Source organism: Lepus europaeus, chromosome 2 (genome assembly GCF_033115175.1).
Source record: "Lepus europaeus isolate LE1 chromosome 2, mLepTim1.pri, whole genome shotgun sequence".
NCBI lineage: Eukaryota > Metazoa > Chordata > Mammalia > Lagomorpha > Leporidae > Lepus > Lepus europaeus.
The window spans coordinates 166,556,672-166,574,219 of record NC_084828.1 but is presented as its reverse complement, the minus strand read 5'-3'; the positions used below and the strand labels follow the sequence as shown (position 1 = coordinate 166,574,219).

The 17,548-nt window shown below is 36.8% G+C and overlaps 1 protein-coding gene across 18 annotated transcripts in view; it reads right to left on the bottom strand.

The window, feature by feature from the left end:
- The window catches only part of RBMS3 (RNA binding motif single stranded interacting protein 3), a 1,606,934-nt gene that overhangs the window by 56,077 nt on the left and 1,533,309 nt on the right, over positions 1-17,548 (bottom strand). For 14 of the 18 annotated variants that reach the window (XM_062215492.1, XM_062215528.1, XM_062215500.1 and 11 more), the window contains one exon: positions 12,073-12,120. The exons of the other annotated variants lie outside the window; for them this stretch is intronic. In XM_062215492.1, the coding sequence (XP_062071476.1) occupies positions 12,073-12,120 (48 nt within the window). The remainder of the gene's footprint in view (positions 1-12,072; positions 12,121-17,548) is intronic. 18 annotated transcript variants of the gene reach the window in all.

The following is a 17,548-nucleotide window of genomic DNA, read 5'->3' as shown; positions in this document are numbered from 1 at the left end:
TCCCCATGCTCCAACCCTTCCTCCTCCTCTCTCTCACATTCCCACTCTTTACAAAGATCTATTTTCAGTTTAATTAATAATCATATAGTTAACCCTACACTGTGTAAAATAGTCCAACAAATAGTATGAAGAAAAAGAAAAAAACAAAACAAAACAAAACAAAATGTGGTTCCTCAATGGAAGAGACAAGGACTGTAAATAATCATCAAATCTCAAAATGTCTATTTCACTCCAATACATTACATTTCAGGTGCTTTTTTAGTTAACGTGGTTCAGGGAAAACATATGGTATCCATCGTTTTGGGACTGGCTTATTTCACTAAGCATAATGGTTTCCATTTGCATCCATCTTACTGCAAAAGACAGGATTTCATTTTTTAACAGCTGAGTAGTACTCCATAGTGTGTATATAATATAATTTCTTTATCCAGTCAACAGTTGATGGACATTTGGATTGATCTCATATCTTGGGTATTGTGAATTGAGCAGCATTCAATGTGGGAGTACAGATAACTCATATGCTGATTTCTTTGGTTTGGGTAGTTTTAAAATAACCTTTAATTAGCTAGTAGCTACTTGCAAGGGCATAGCATTGTTAATTAAACAGTGTTCAGATTATACACAATTAACAGATAAAGCCACTTGATGACTGTGGTGGGAAAAAGACAAACAAAAATTTGTTCTGCAAACCTGAAAACAAACACATTCCTTTCTGCATAACTTCAACGGCCACTGCCTCTTTGCCTATCACAACTCTAGTCCTGATTTATTTCTCTCTTCTATTAAATAACACCTAAGACACACAATCATTTTCTTGCCCTATTGCCTTTGAATTCATTATAGCATTCAGGGCTGAATAAATTGTCAGTTCCTTAAGCCCTTCCCAAAGTTACCTTCACAAACAACTTGCATAACAATCACCTCTAAACTTCCTTTTCTGAGATGCCCCAGTTTTCACCTGATGTACCTCTCCCCTCCTGTCTGCAAAGTAGTAATCCTAACCTGGTCCTTGTCTTCTTTGGCAAGAAAGCTGTTAACTTTCTATGATGAGTATATCAAAATTCACAGTGATTTTACCTGGTCCACATAGTAGATTTTCTAATGTAAATGCTTATCCATGAATAAAATTCCTATTTCCTGATTCTGGAGTCCTGTGCCTGCCCCAGTCTGGGTCTCTTGAGCAGACTGCTGGACTCAGAGCAAGCACATCAGGTAATTAACACATGGTATATAGGGGCCTGCAAGCCATCACTCTGAAATCAACATGGTTTTGCTGCCAACCAAAACATGTCCATTCCTTATAAATCCAAGGGCCCATTGGTTAAAAGTCTTTTCGACTTTTGGGTTTCCATTTTTAATAAACTTGATGTGTACTGATTAGTGTTGTTATGTTGTATCAAGGTTAGTTGAAAAGCTGATGGGCTTTTCAATCAATATTTAATCAAAGGAGAATCACAGTGAATGCATCTTGTTCAGACAGGTGAAAAATAAAAATTGGTATGATAAGCAACCAGCATAATATTCATCCCCAACAGCAAGATTCTGCTTTAAGTAGAAAACTGAAAAAAATATGTAGGTAGTAATAGTTGCTATATGTACTCATTGCATCTCTGTGTGTACATACACACACACAAATGTATTATATATATGTATATATATATATACATATATATCATGGAAGATAGACTTAATATAAGTATGTACTGAAAGTGTATTATATATGGTTCCCAATTTCAAATGTGTTTTATCAATTCCATGAATCACAAGACATTGACAGCCTCACGTTAAATAAACTGGGAAGCTTTTAGGTTGTTCTAAGCACTGCATGGATGAACAGAATCTATCATGTGAAATGTGATTTCAGTGTGAGAAATATTTAAAGCAGCAGTCAACTGTTTGCAAAGATGCTGAACTTCTTGTATGTAGATTTGATGAATTCACATAAAATTTAGCAGTGATGTAAGACTAAAGAATCACTCAAAAATTCTGTGCCACTTCTACCAAATGATATAATAATTTTTTAAATTCTACCTTAAATTCTATCATATATGATGGGTGGAATAGAAAAATATTAGAGGTCACCATTACTATTTATATATTGCTAATACAATCACCATCATCATATTTTGACCTTCAGGTTTTCCTAATAAACGTCTCTCCAATATTTTTATTCAAAGACTGTTATTAAAATTTTATATGGTTATATATATTTTTATATGTTAATAAAATTTTAGTAATTTTTACAGTGATCTACTTTCAGTTTATTTTATAATCATAAGCTAAACCCTCCACTAAGTAATGAAGTCAACAAATACTAAGAAGAAAAAAACATTGTTCCTGAACAGTAGAGACAAGGGTTGTAAACAATCATCAATTCTCAAAATGTCAATTTCACTCATATACATTACATTTTTGTAGTCTATTAGTTATCACAGATTGTTCTTTACTGTAGGAATTAGAACCTTCAAATCAAGTTTAATTTGTGAAGGATTTACAACATTAAGCACTGTATTAAAAACCCAACATTAGAAACACATCAAATCAGTAAGTGGTTGAGAACAGTAGAGTGACCATGATACTAGGAACATTTGCAGTGTGCTCCATCTCACTCCAACTGTCCTGATGATGAAGGCCCAAAAAGAAATAGATTAAGGTGTATATTTCACATTGTCAGTTTGAAAGAAGTATATCCATTCATCTGGAGACAGAGAGCTGCCAAGGAGCAAGTGTTCATGTACTCTTTATATTAGGGACATTGGATAAAATAATGGAAATTCTATCCACTGCAGACTTTGAAAGCAATCAGTAGCACTGTTTAAATGTTTGGGTTGTATATTAGCCAAGAAAAAAAACAGGAAAAAATTAATTTTAACTCAGAGAAAGTATTTCAATAGGGGCATACGACTGCATGGTTCAGGCATTTTGCTGTCTGATGAACTAATTCCACATAGAGTCTAGAGAAATGTTAACATATCTGTGAGTCAGTGTCTCTCCAGCATCAGATGTTGCCAGCAAGCTTTGGCAATTGCTGAATCACAGTCAATTCATGGTTGGATTCTAGAGCCCACTTTGTGCCATGTGCTTTCAGTACCAGATGAGCTGATTCGTGCACATAGTTAGCTTACTTTAAAATCCACCATTGCCTTGAACATTCTCTCTTCCTTTATGCCAGTTAGGCAGGCTCTGCCCTTGTGTGTATGACTGATAGTCTACACAATGCCATGTGCTGCTGCTGTGATATGCTCTGTTGGTTGTTTCCACTCACTGAATGATTCTACTCTGGACAGACAGCATTTTGGGATGCTATCTATTTGATGTGTGTGCTGTATCACCAACAGGCATTTTGCTGTCCTTGCCCAAAGGCGCAGTCATATTTGCAGCCATCTAAGGCCTACTTTATGCAGTGCTTGGCCTATATACAAGACCAGGAAGCTTCCTTTACCTTCAGGGTACGAAGCAGAATACATCACTTGGACAAGTATTTACCCAGGAGGGAATGGGGTAACTAACACTGGTAGCTCAAGAGCAACCAGTAGACAGGTATCAATGAGAAGAACAAGAACAAAACCACCCCTGCTAGTGTGACAAGATGTAAAATAGATTTTTGCTATGAATCCTATAGGATCATATACTGCTCACCTTTTCTGGAAACTTTGAAAAATATCAAATACGAAAGTCCACCAAGAAGATACTAAATAGAATTTAGATTTGCTTTCCTAGTTGATGCCCCTTATTGCCTAGATAGAGAAGTAAATTCTGGAAGGCCAATGTATTATGAGAATGTGGAAAGTGCATCCGTACTATAATCAGTTATGTGCTACAAACTATAGCACTAGAAAGAAGTGGTTTTCAACTTCCGTTTCAGTCTTTCTCACCTCTGACTTGCTGACATTTCATGTGCCTTTCATGAAACACAAGAATACAGAAAGGTTAATTTTAAAGGAAGGGCATGTCACGTGTATGATAAGGAATGTCATCGAGAGTCTTCCATTAGAAATGCCTGTGAAAATACATCAGTTAGAACAGAGGTGCGCCAACAGGAGCCTAAAGACCAAATCCAGCTTGCTGTCTGTGTTGTAACTAGAGCTTAGATGGAACAGAGCCATGCTTGTTCCTTTGTGGCTGCTTTCATGCTATGATGACAAAGGTGTGTAGTTGTGACATAATCTTTACAGTAAAACCTTGCTAGATAAGAAGATAAGGCATAGAATTTTACCCTCTCCTCCTTTGATCCCATTGGAGGGAAATTGGTCAAAATAGTCATGATGTTCATATCTCAGAACAGCTTATTTGCTTAAGCTCCATTCAGATAAGTTACTTGAATGGCTCAATCAAAATTGTAATGTCACAGGCAAAGTCTTTAAAATAATGCCTCCATTTTTATAAGTCAGTAAAGAAACTAAATGCCCCAGCAGCAACACAGTCATTCAGCAAGCACATGCTATTTATCAAATCCATGTTCAAATACCAAATACGAAGTCTGATATGCAGACTACTCTTGTGGCATCTGTCACATGCGTGTTAGGTGACAGCTCTTTATAACTCTGTCCTCCTCGGTCATTAGATTCTTTGTTATTTGAGGGCAAGGAATGCGTACTTTTCTGTGCTGCTTACCCCCAGTTCCTTGTAGCACCGTAGGAGGTCTGCAATATTAGTTGAATGAATCTACAATAATGAGCAAAGTCTCCCTTATTGCAACTTATTGAATAGAAAAAAATCAATTAATTACTGCATTTAAAGAAATGCAGTTTGGTAATCAAAGTAAATGCACGGTATTTGAGGAAAGAAATTGAGTTGATTTTCATGTGTGGTTTGTGGGAACACTTAAAACTCTGTGTCAGGTCTTTTACAGTAAATACAATTTAATGGGTAATTGTTGCTAATTGGAGATACTAATGGACTTAATTTCTAATTAAGAGATGGAAATTGTTTGTAATTAACTCATGGTGTCCATGAAAACAAATGTTGCTTAGAGCTTGACAAATGGTTTTGTTTTTGAAAGTAACTTAAATACTGTCCCTCAATCCCCTCAACTATATAGGATAGTTTTATAAAGTAATTCTCACCCAGGGAGAGACAGCGTAAGATAGACTTCAAACAAATCTTCGGCTGAACCTCACTGGTTGTATATTAATGACACTTTCCAACATACATTTAAATTAGGAACTAGCAAAAACAACGTGAAGAAAATGCATGCTGGATGGGGAGAAGAACCGCTATAATTCAAAAGCTGTACCTACAAAATTTATATTTATTAAATAAAAGCTTTGAAAAAAAAAAAGAAAGAAAGAAAATGCATGCTGGGCCAGCACTGTGGCATAGCAGTGAGACCATCACTTGCAGCACGGGCATCCCATATGGGCACCATTCGAGTCCGGCTGCTTTACCGCTGATTCAGCTCTCTCCTATGGCCTGAGAAAGCAGTGGAAGATGGCCTCTATTCGCATGTGGGAGACCCGGAAGAGGCTCCTGGCTCCTGGCTTTGGATCGGCAAAGACCTTGGGACCTTAGACGCATGTGGGAGACCCAGAAGAGGCTCCTGGCTCCTGGCTTTGGGTCGGCAAAGTTCTGGCTGTTGCGGCCATCTGGGGAGTAGACAGCAGATGGAAGACCTCTCTTTTTCTCTCTGCCTCTGCTTCTCTGTAACTCTGTCTTTCAAATAAATAAAAAATTTTTGAAAGAAAAGACAATGCATGCTGCCTGAACAGTGAATTTTGTCTTAATTGGGGCAAAGATCCATATGAGTAACTTTATTCTTAGAGCATAACTTCATGGCCAGAAATCTGACACTTAAGGACTTCAGTGCGTCACAAAATCCAATCATGCAAAAAATGATGTTTTACTCATTATTTATATTTTCTTTCATTAATATTTTATTTTTTTTAACTTTTATTTAATGAATATAAATTTCCAAAGTACAGCTTATGGATTACAATGGCTTTTTCCCCCCCATAACTTTCCTCCCACCCGCAACCCTCCCCTCTCCCACTCCCTCTCCCCTTCCTAATACTTTCTTAAATTACAAAAATCTTTTAAGGAGTTTTAATTATTATGGAAAAGAAACACTAAAAAGGAAACATATTTCTGATTCTGCATGAAAACATAGAGGGTAGTTCCAATTTGTTCTGTCCTTGTAATGATCAGGGTAACATATAGGGGAGACTCACATAGGTGAGGGGAGTGGGATGGAGTGGGGGACTTCAGTGCAATAAATCAGATACTGTTTGTTCCCAAACTTCAACCATTTTCTTTTGGATATTAATCATTTTGCCTTAGGTGTCTCTTCCCAGATTACTATTTTTTTTAAAAAATGTATTCATTGTTAAAGCTTAAGCAATCATCTCCAACTTTTCCTAAGCAAAATATCCCATAAGCCATGCATAATTAAGCAACTGCTAAAACCAAACCAAACCAAATCCACCTATGCAAAAATACTGTGTTCCAATAGCAGTCTCTTATGTTCTTTTTGCATGACTTCCTTGCCTTCTGTCACCTTCACCTCGAGTCTACTTTGGCCACCTGCTTCCTTGACCTGAATGTTAGCTACCAAGATATCAATTTTTATTGAAAATATTAAATCAAAGTATTACATCTCTGACCACTCCACACATCACATGGGGCTCTCTAGGCTCTGTGTCTCTTGCTTTAGTCCTAAATTTCTAGCACCCACTGTCTTTACTTTTATATTCTTCCTTGAAATCACTGATGAAGATTGATCTTTTTTCACTCTACTCTTTTTTTTTTTTTTTTTTTTTTGACAAGCAGAGTGGATAGTGAGAGAGACAGACAGAGAGAAAGGTCTTCCTTTTCCGTTGGTTCACCCCCCAATGGCTGCTGCGGCCGGTGCACTGCGGCCGGCGCACCATGCTGATCCGAAGGCAGGAGCCAGGTGCTTCTCCTGGTCTCCCATGGGGTGCAGGGCCCAAGCACTTGGGCCATCCTCCACTGCCTTTCCGGGCCACAGCAGAGAGCTGGCCTGGAAGAGGGGCAACCGGGACAGAATCTGGCGCCCCGACCGGGACTAGAACCTGGTGTGCTGGCTCCGCAAAGCAGAGGATTAGCCTAGTGAGCCACGTCGCCGGCCCTCACGGCCCTCACTCTACTCTTAACTTCAAACACATGCCTACTCCAATCCTTCCAACGACATATGTATTTCCAGTTAGCCTCTCATTTCATTGTTTTTCAAGTTTCTGTTCTCACTAAATCCTTACCATTTCTGTTCAAATTCCTTTCCTCTCCATCCGTCATCAGTCTATGAAGAAGATGTCAATACATCACATAAAAAAGCAAATAGTCTTACTTATCATCTGGAACATCCTTTGACTTTCTTTTCCAACATGTGAAACTTGTATGAATAGACATATTTCTTTCCTCACATTCTCCCACATTCCTACAAGAGATATCTGACTTTCTTAGAGACCTTACTTTGTCAATCATCTCCATAAATTACATCTGCAAACTACAGAACTATCTCCTGGCTTCTTCCCATCACGACCAAATATGTGTAATCTTCAAAACATCAAGAACGGGCCAGTGCTGTTGTGCAGCAGGTTAAAGCCCTGACCTGCAGCTCTGGCATCTGATATAGGTGCTGGTTCAAGTCCCGGCTGCTCCACTTCAGATCCAGCTCCCTGCTAATGTGCCTGGGAAAGCAGCAGAGGAAGGCCCAAATCCTTGGGCCCCTACACCCACATGGGAGAAACCATAAGAAGCTCTGGGCTCCTAGCTTTGGATTGGCTCTGCTCCGGCTATTGAAGCAAAATAGGGAGTGAACCAGCAGATGGAAGACATCTTTTTCTCTCTGTCTCTTCCTCTCTCTATAACTCTATCTTTCAAATATAATAAATCTTTTAATGAATCAGATCCATGCTCTATTTGCTTTTGTTATCATATTTCCTACTCCTAGATTCGTATGCCACATACATTTCTTTATTGATATTCACCATCATTGTCCTTCCTCATAAACTGCATCATCACTAGTGACCTTTGTATAACTATATCCAATGGCTTCTTTTTAGCATTTTGTCAATTGACTGGTGGCCTATCCTTTGCAGTGTTCTTTGATTTTGGTTAGGTTACCTTCTATGTCTAAAGCTCTGCTCCTTCCCTTGACTCCAAGCACATGCTCTGAAATTCCTTTCCACCTTAGAGATGTCTTCTGGGCTCAGATCAACAAATCCAAACATGTGTTAAGCATCTCCCCCGGATATAAACATCTCAAACTCAGTGTGTGCACTATGGATTCAGCCTTTTCCCTGGGAAACTTTATTCTCCTTTCTGGGTTTCAGATATTAGCAGATGACACCTTAGGCTATTGAGTTCTAACAACTTAAAAGCTATATTTAATTCCTCTCTCTTTTTTTATTCTAATATTCAGTTGATTTCCAGGTTCTATGTGTTCTATCTCCTTAATACATCACAAAATTGTGAGCTCTAAATTGTGATTTCCACAATATTAATACAAAATGCGCCACCATCTTTATTTCTTCCTTGGATTACTGACTTCAGCTCCCTGTTTCCCCAGTTTCACATCTCTAAAGCATTTTCTACCCTATAGCCAGATCGATCATGTCACTCTCCATCCTAAGACTTTGAAACGTCTTTGTGTATGGTCACCAAGAAGACTTCTAGTTAGTTTATGTGGGGATGTTACTCCAAGTAATTTATTTCTTCGGACTTGTTTTCTGTAATCCTCACTTCTCTATATGTATCTTTGCCCAGTTTAATAATTTGTAGTCTCTTGATTTTGCCACACTCTTCCCATGAGACTTCGTACAAGTCCACACTGACTCCTTGATCTTAAACTCCTCCCTTCAGCTTATTTTTCACTTAGCTAACTCACATGTGACCCTATGTCTTTGTTGAATTTTTTCCACCAAGACTCTTTCTCCTACTTTTCTTACCATATGAAGGGACATTAGAATATTTGTGGGGAAATGGAATTAAAGGATATTGATTTTGTTGCAAAAAATTTTTGAAAACCTTGCATTGTTTATTCACAGTAAACATTTTCCATGAACTTTTGGAAGATGCTTTGGGTGTTACTTGTTCTTTATACCATCACAGTAGGTGGTGCCAATAGTGATTAGTATAGTTGTGGCTAATAACATTTGAGCATTTACTTTATGACAGAATAGGTTATAAGCTGATGACATTTTATCTCATACTATGCTCACAAAAACTTTATGGGATGTTATTTCTCCAGATGAATAATCTAAGCTATAAAGAGGCTAATTCTTCTGAGGCTTCAGAATTAATAAATGACACAAGTAGATTGTGAACCCGGATATCACGTTGATGAGTTTACAAACTTAAATGTCATCTTTGTTGATTTATGGGAATTTGCTACATTTTGTTGTAAAGCCTTTTTATATCCAACATTCTAATTAGACTCAAGCTCTTAGGAGGAAGTTGTATCCTTAGTTCCTGGCACACTGATCACCACATAGTATATTTCCAATAAATAAACAGTATTTAAATCATAAAGGAACAAGATAACACATTATTTAGAAGAAAGAGTCCTTAGCCAAAATCAGATTTATACTGAAGTAGTGTCTGCTTATGCCAGAGTGAAATTTTGTTCCAGTATTGATTGACTTGTTGTCATCTAATCACCTTATACTGTTTCCTGTTTCTAAGAGTTTATACATCCTGTACAATTTGTATAATGTACACTCCCAGTCAACCAACTGGGAAACTCCTATTCATTCACCCAAATTCATTTGGAATTCACTTTATTCCTGAAGATTTCAAATCTTCTTCCTAGGTTCTTGTTCCACCATTCTTTGTACATTTAACATGACACATAACAACATTAAATTATATCACTTTTTTTTTTAACCAAGGGCATATTTTATTTTTGTGTTTGTATCCTCAGTACTTGAGTAGTAGAAATGGCCCCATATATTTTGAAATGCCAACTGAATGAAATTAGATTGAGTTATGCTCTCATTAATTATCAAGTAGATATCTTAGACTCTAAAAATTTAGCTTTTTAATTGGCTTGTACTATAGCAAGGAATTATTTGAGTTATCTAGTATTGGCATATTGGGAGCTTTGGGAAAGTGATAGAACAACACCAGTGCCCATTTAACATTCCTGATGTGATAAGGATTGGGCAAAAGACATGCAATTGGTCAGAAGCCAATAAGATTGTACCACCAGCCAATTAACATTTTAGAAAATGTGCAATTTATGATATATCAAAACTCCAATCAAATGTATTAAGAGGAAAATACCTGTAAAATACTTCAAAATGTTATTTTTGTATTAACTTGTGCTGGTCCATTCCTTTGTACTCTCCTACTGGGAACTTAGCACACTTTTTTATTTTGAATATATCATATCTGGGTTTTCTAATCATCCTGTTAGAATCTTACTTCTTCCTGAAACACATACAAAACTTCTAGATTAAGATTTTTAGTGTTCCTTTTATCAAGTTACTTGTCAGCTCAAGAACTTTCAGTGGCTCCTGTCTATGGAATCCTATCAGAACTCTGAATCTTGGAATTTCAGCCATATGTTCAACCTCAACTGATTTGTGAGCCTGACACACAACTGATACTTAGTAAGTACTTTTGATGTTCTTATTGCTTCTTTCATTCTCTTCTGGAAAGCAAAAATAGCAAGAACACTACTTGAAGGAACATTCCAGTCTGTGTGTTTTATTATAGTTATTCCTGTTAAAATACTAGCAAATAATGAAGAATAGACACCTCTGACTAAGCAAAGATGCCAACAAAAATTATGTTAACCATAGTAGAAGCTGGATACACTAAACAAAATCCCTTCAGGGTTGGGGGAAGGTGTCCCATGAATGAACAACATGACACAGGCACATTAGCAGTAGATAACACATCTTGAGGGAAGACAGGTGATACTAGAAGTAAGGGAAATTTATAGAGAGAATCTTCACATGACTTCCTAGTGGAAAGCTAACTCAATGGAGCCATTCTTACTTGAGGTTCCAAGCTGAGTACTCAGTCACGCGCTAAGCAAACAACTTACAAGACCTGGGAAAAGGATGCTGGGTCAAGCAAATAGAGTGGCCAAGAACAGGATATTTTCAGCAGGGAAACCACCACCCAGTTGCCAGATTTATCTGTCCTATGGGCTCTTTCATTCTGTTTCTGGCCTTTATTTCTTACACTGTCTACACAATGCCCTTCTTGGTTTTGATTTCATCCTTGTTATCTGACATGTCAAAGGATCAAAGAGTTTAAAGTACTTCCGACTGACAGTATTTAATTTAGTTAAGAAAAAAATTAACAAAATGAAAAATTGTGCCCATTTTCCCCTTTGCGTGACACTAAAATTCAAAATTAAGATGAAAGCACGAAAAGATCTGTGCAGTTCAAAATAATCCACCTCTCCCCATACACATGCTTTCTATGAACTGCACCACTGAATTTCATGAAAGAACTTCAATGTTGCTAATTACAATCCTCGAGACAATGTTACTTCTCAAATCAACTCTGCTGCTTTATTGCACACATAGAACATTAGCGACTCCTATTCTGATATCCAGATATAATTTTTGGAACAAATTTGAATTTGTGATTCATTCAACAAACAATTATATTGAGTACCTACTATGTGTCAGGCCCTGTGCTGGCTACTCAGCAAGCAATTTGGGATGACTTATTTTTATTTTAGAAGAATTCTGGTCTCTAAAGCAGTGCTTCTCAAACTGTTTTTATTAATGCATGCTCTCTTCTGCTAAATATTAAATGTTCCTCCCACATTGCCAAAATTCTGCTGACCTTGTTTAACACTGAAAATCACTGATACAAAAAACATCATCTCTGTCTTCTAGGTGTCCTTGATGGACAAAGCATCTTTGAGCTTTTATGTTCTCCTGAAAAAGCATCAGACTTATTTTTCAGACATAAAACCAAATTATAATGTTAAATAGACTTTTCAGAACTATATATTCCCCCTGCCAAACTGAAATTGAAATTGCCAGTTCCCATTTATGTTGAGAATCACTGCTTTAAAGAGTTTTGGAGAAAACCAGGCAACCTCCATTTCTCCCCTCCAATCAAATCTTAAAGGAATTAGAATTTTCCTACCTGACACAACAGCTGGTGGAGTATCATAATCCTGTCTTGGGATTGAATCTTGGAATGAAAAGAGCATGAGAAAGAATGCAATGAAGTACAAAAGAAAATAAAATAGAATCTTAGTTCTACAACGTGGAGGGGCCCTCTGTGTGTCCTATGGTTACGTAACCCATGGGCCTTCAAGTGGTCAAGGCATTATGATCCCCGGTTTGCAGCAAATACCATGGTTGGTCTCCATTACCACACTGACCAGGTTGTTAGCACCTGTGTGACCTGCGATGACAGTATATTTTGTCCCAGAACATTTCCCTCTCTTAAGGCAGTAGTTATCCTCTCTGGCTGGCACTAGAATTTTGCAAGGCAGCCCATGAAGCATGGTATGAAACAAAGGCCTGCAGAACAAAAGAGCAAACTAAAATTTAAAAGAGATACATAAAAATTGCACATTCTCTTAGTTTATGGAGACAAGAACATTATTGAAGCCAAAGTCTCATGACTCATTGCGCTCCAGCTCTGATCCCTGTTGGTGGCCCGTGAAGCAGTGCAGAGGGAGCTTCTGGCTCAAGGCAAAGGATTTTTTTATGTGAGATAATTGCCAGAGCAGAGATTCATGGGACAGAACCTACTGACCAGATGCCATTGAAGGTGACAAATTCTAAAGGGATTTTAATTAAATGGCATGGCAGTCAGTTCAACATTCAAAGTCAGATTGTACAAAATACATCTGTTGTTTTGGAGATGAAAAAGGGCATCAACTACACACAATTTCTTTAGCCAGGGATCTTTAAAAAGAAAGTGGGCCCAGGCCTGTGACCTAAGTCCCCTGTCTGCAAGTTGAAGATTTTAAACCCATCCCAACTCACCTGGAGGACGGGTAAACTGAGCCAAAGGAACCTCATATTGTTCACATTCAAATGCCATGCCAAAACATGTTTAAATAAATGCTCTTTTGTAAACCTGTATCCTAGTTATAAGATCTGTATTCCATTTTAAAAGCTAAAAGTTCCAAAGATATTTTTCTACCCACTTAATAACTTTTGGACTGTCAAAAATTTCTAACTTTCTTCTCTTAACCTCAGTAGGACAGTGTTAATCACTCTCTCAGGAGTCAAGGACATGTGGGAAGACAGTTTATCACCCGAATATTGCAAAGTACTTTGATCAACAAAAGTGAACATTGACCAAAAGATCCACATGCAAACAAATCATAGGCATGAGTCATTTTTTGTTTATTATACTAGGGATGTGAAGCACTGAATTGATTACAATCCTCAAATCTAGAATAGATAGGATCATTTTTTAAAGTATATTCAAAGGTTGTATTAGTATTGGATTTTGGTAGTAATGCCTAGTTACCTTGGGGGGAAAATTGCAATCACAAGTTACCACTCCAAAAAAAAAAAAAAAAAAAAAGGCTTCATTTTTTGGACCTTGCTAGTCATTTTCCAAGAATATATTTATGATACTTTAAAATAAATAATAAAAGCAAATAATGTGCTTTCTTAAATATTTAGAAAAATGTAGAAAATCAAAATCATAGTAATTAAAATAGAAATGATCCCTAATCCTGCTACACAAAAATAACCACACTTCTTTTGTATTTTCTATAGCTTTAGTGCATAAATATCTTTCATAATTGATATTGTTCTCTACATGTGCAGATCTACATACAACTTTTTTGACCTACGATCATAAAAAACTGTTTTCTGAATTATTTTATACTCATGTCTTTATGCTGCATTATATTCTGGGTTATGACTGGATTATAATTTGCTTAGTTATTACATTTTTATTAAATATTAGAAAGAACACTGTGATACTGTGATAACCATTTCAGGGATAAAGCATTTTCTGTTATTTTAGGATAGTCCCATAAACTAGCATCACCAAATTATAATTGCTTGATGAACCAGTACAAATGTATTGAAGTGTCTCAATTATCCACCTTATCATTTGATTGACATACAAATTTAGGTTACTATCCTCACATGATCTGTATTTGAAAATGCTTAGTTCCCTACACTTTCTCCAGTAATGTATATTATTTGGATAATTTTGGGAGGGATGTGTATGTCTATGTGGTATGCATACATGTGTATGTTTGACTCAATTATATTTTCTTCATTACTATTTTTGGTATGTTTTGACTATCCTATTTCTTCTTTTACAGCTATTTATGATCTTTGGCATTTTAATTATTGGGGTTTTTCTATTTTGTAAATTTATTTGAACTCACAATCCAGTTTTTAAACACCAAAAAATTAAAATTTGCAAACCAATTGTTTCATAGTACTAGACTTTCATTTGATGCTTACTCATTTATTGTTTGTATTACAAGATTACAAGCTAAGGTCTTTTATTTTATAATAAGACTGAATACACTTGTTAAGAAACTGATCTTTCTCTCAATATTTTCTATCTTGAATTTGACTGTTATTAATTAACATTATTTTTTCCTGAAAAACCACTTAAGGATAATACTCACTGGTATTTATTATACTAGTTCCTGAACCAAGTTTCCATTTAACACCCTGTGTTTCTTTTTATAACTTTCAGTCATAATGCCGATATTCATATCTAATATTGGAGGGAGGGGGCAATCTCTAAGCAAAGTGAATAATTAATGATTTTTCCCTGAAAACATCAGAGTTTTAGAGCAGTGAATGAATGGTGTGACTATAATATGTTATAGAACAGGGAACAAATGGAGTACAATTAGAAGATTATTCTTGTGAGTGGCCATTGTTACACCATGGGAATCCAATGATGTCAGAAATCACCAGTGGCTTGGGGCACACACTGCACTGCAGATAAGGTTTCTGCAGAACAAAAACTTTCTATTGCTATCAACAGATGGTGGTGACATTGTAAGCCACTGTTGACCAGCAACTGAACAAACGAGAAGGAGATAAGCAATGTGTAAAACAAGATTGTCGTGCAATTCAGAGGTTCTCATAACACCATTAAATCCCTCCTGATTTCTGCTAGAGCTTACCACACAGTGATAAGAAATTAGGGATAATGGGGCTTTGGTTCCATCCAGGGAATCCTGTGACAAAAAATCAACAAAAAAAAAGCTAGAAAAAATCCTCAAGGTCAGCACAGCCCTGGAATAAAGCAGCTACACTGCTTGCATAAAATTCATCAATTTTCAGCCTTCTGGATTCTACCAAGCCTAAAAATAGGAAGAGAATTGAATTGTAAACATATGAGATGGGTATATTGTAGAGGAAAGGTAATTAAACTAAATAGCATCCATTCAAAAATGTGGGGTTATAGAGGACCAAATGTATCTGTTGTCATGAAGATGAAAAAGAGGCTTTGGCTCAGTACAATTCCTTTAGCCAGGGAGCATAAGTCAAATGGGATGGAACCCGTGCCAAAGTCACTCCTTCTGAAAGTGGAGAATTCAAATCCAGCTGCAGCTCCTCCCGGCCCTGGTCACTGCTACTCTGAATTATTCACTGGATCTCACTCTGATCTGCTCTTGAAATCTATCTCTTCCTGGCATGGAGGTTCCTCTCTCAATCCTGACTTCAGGGCTCACGTCTCATTTGGCAGGATTTTAGTGAGCTGAGATGTCTGAGAGATGAAGAAAAAGTGCAGGTAGGAAACAGACATTGTTCTAGAGCTTTGGAGTAGCCCTCCATGGCAATGTGGTTGAAATGAACTGGAGAAAATTGAGTGAAAGCAGAAAGAACAGTTAGAAGGATATTACAATTAATCAAAGGAAGCCCAGGGTCAGCAACTTTGGAAATGTGGAAGAAAGGATGTATTTGACAAATATCTATGAAACAAAATTGTTAGGCTTGAACATAATCATATACAGTAGGGAGGAAGAAAGGGTCTGGGCTGAGTTCTAAGTGTATGACTTGGCTGTTGGGCAAATGGTCATGACATTAGCTTGAAAGGAAACGGAACAGAAACAAGAGGAAGAGAGTTCAGTTGGGAGGAAGCTCATGAGATTAGTTTGGGTCATGCTAACTTTGAGATGACTGAGGGAGATTTCCATGGAGATACCTAGCAAGGAGTTCTGTAAATAGGTTTAACGTTCTAAGATGAGGTTAGCACTGAGGACTCAGGTGTAGGAGTCTTCAGCATTGAAGGCGGGGTTTCAAATAATGAAAGTGGATGAGATTGCTTAAGGAAATCACGTGGAATGAAAAACCAAGTTAGAAATGAAACCTTGGGTTAGCAACTTGTGCAAGAAAAGAAGAAATGGCTAGAGAATTTGGTGGACAATCAGGAAAGCCTCAGATAACAGTGATAAATTTGGATTTGTTGAGGGCAAACTGGGTCCAATATTCAAATGCAGGTAAATTCTATATCAAACTCTCAATATTTGGCTTATCTTGAAAACCTTGAAGGTACAACCATCTTGATTCCTTGTGTCCATGTAGCAACAGCTGTCTGGAGTTGAGTAATGGCTGTCTTTTTGACCAGTCATGTGCATTCCTGGCTGCCAAACACACCAACTCAGTGTTTGCCCAATTCTCAGGCAGAGAGATTATTTATTGTATTAAAAATTTCTAAACTATAATCTCTGGTATCATGTTAACATGATATGATTATGTTTATATTTATGATACAAGCAAACAGAAATTTTGGTTGAACAAGGGTCTTCAAAAAATTAATGTAAAATGTACATTCTGAAAAACTATGGGTAAATTTGATTTTTTTGCTCTAAAATAAGTTTGTGTTTTAAATCTACTTTTCCATGAACTTTATGAAGTACCTTCATAGATTTCCAAGTTATTTTACTTGAATTCAAGTCAAGATCATTCTTTAATGTGACTCATCTATACTCTGAAGGACTTTTAAGTTTGCAGTCCTGGTAGAGTGTGTTAGTAGCTAAAGTGGAGACTTTAAAGAAATCCATACATCTCATTTGAATATTACATCCCATCTGCATGAGTCTCCCACCAATTAGAAGCCAATGGAGGTAAGGGCAGTTAAATTAATGAGCACTACTGTGTTCATTTAACACTGAAACATCCTTGGTATGTAAATGTTGTCATTCCCACGTTGTAAAAGAGGAAATAAAAGTTCAAAGAGGTTAAGTAACTTGACTATTGTCCTTGGGCAATAAGAGGGCAGAAATAGGCTTTGATTTCAAGTTTAATTCTGAAGTCTACCGGTCATCCAAGTTGCTAGGCTGCCTTCCCTGAGTCAGTGAGAATGTCAGAAAAATTCCATCAGGTAGGGAAATCTGATTTAAAAATGCAACCTTCACTACATAATAGCCACTCCAAATGCCAATCAAAATTCAAAGAAAATGGAATCTATGATGGCATATCAAAATATTAGAGTGACAGCTTAAGGAAAAAATAATATTCTATACACTAACAAATTTAACTTTTTTTGAATAAATCAACAAAGCCATACTATCATCTTGCTACCTTTCCAGACTCTTACATAACTTTAAATATTTTCTTAATATGTTACATTGTCTAGTACAAATACGAAGGGAGAAAAGAATAAAAAG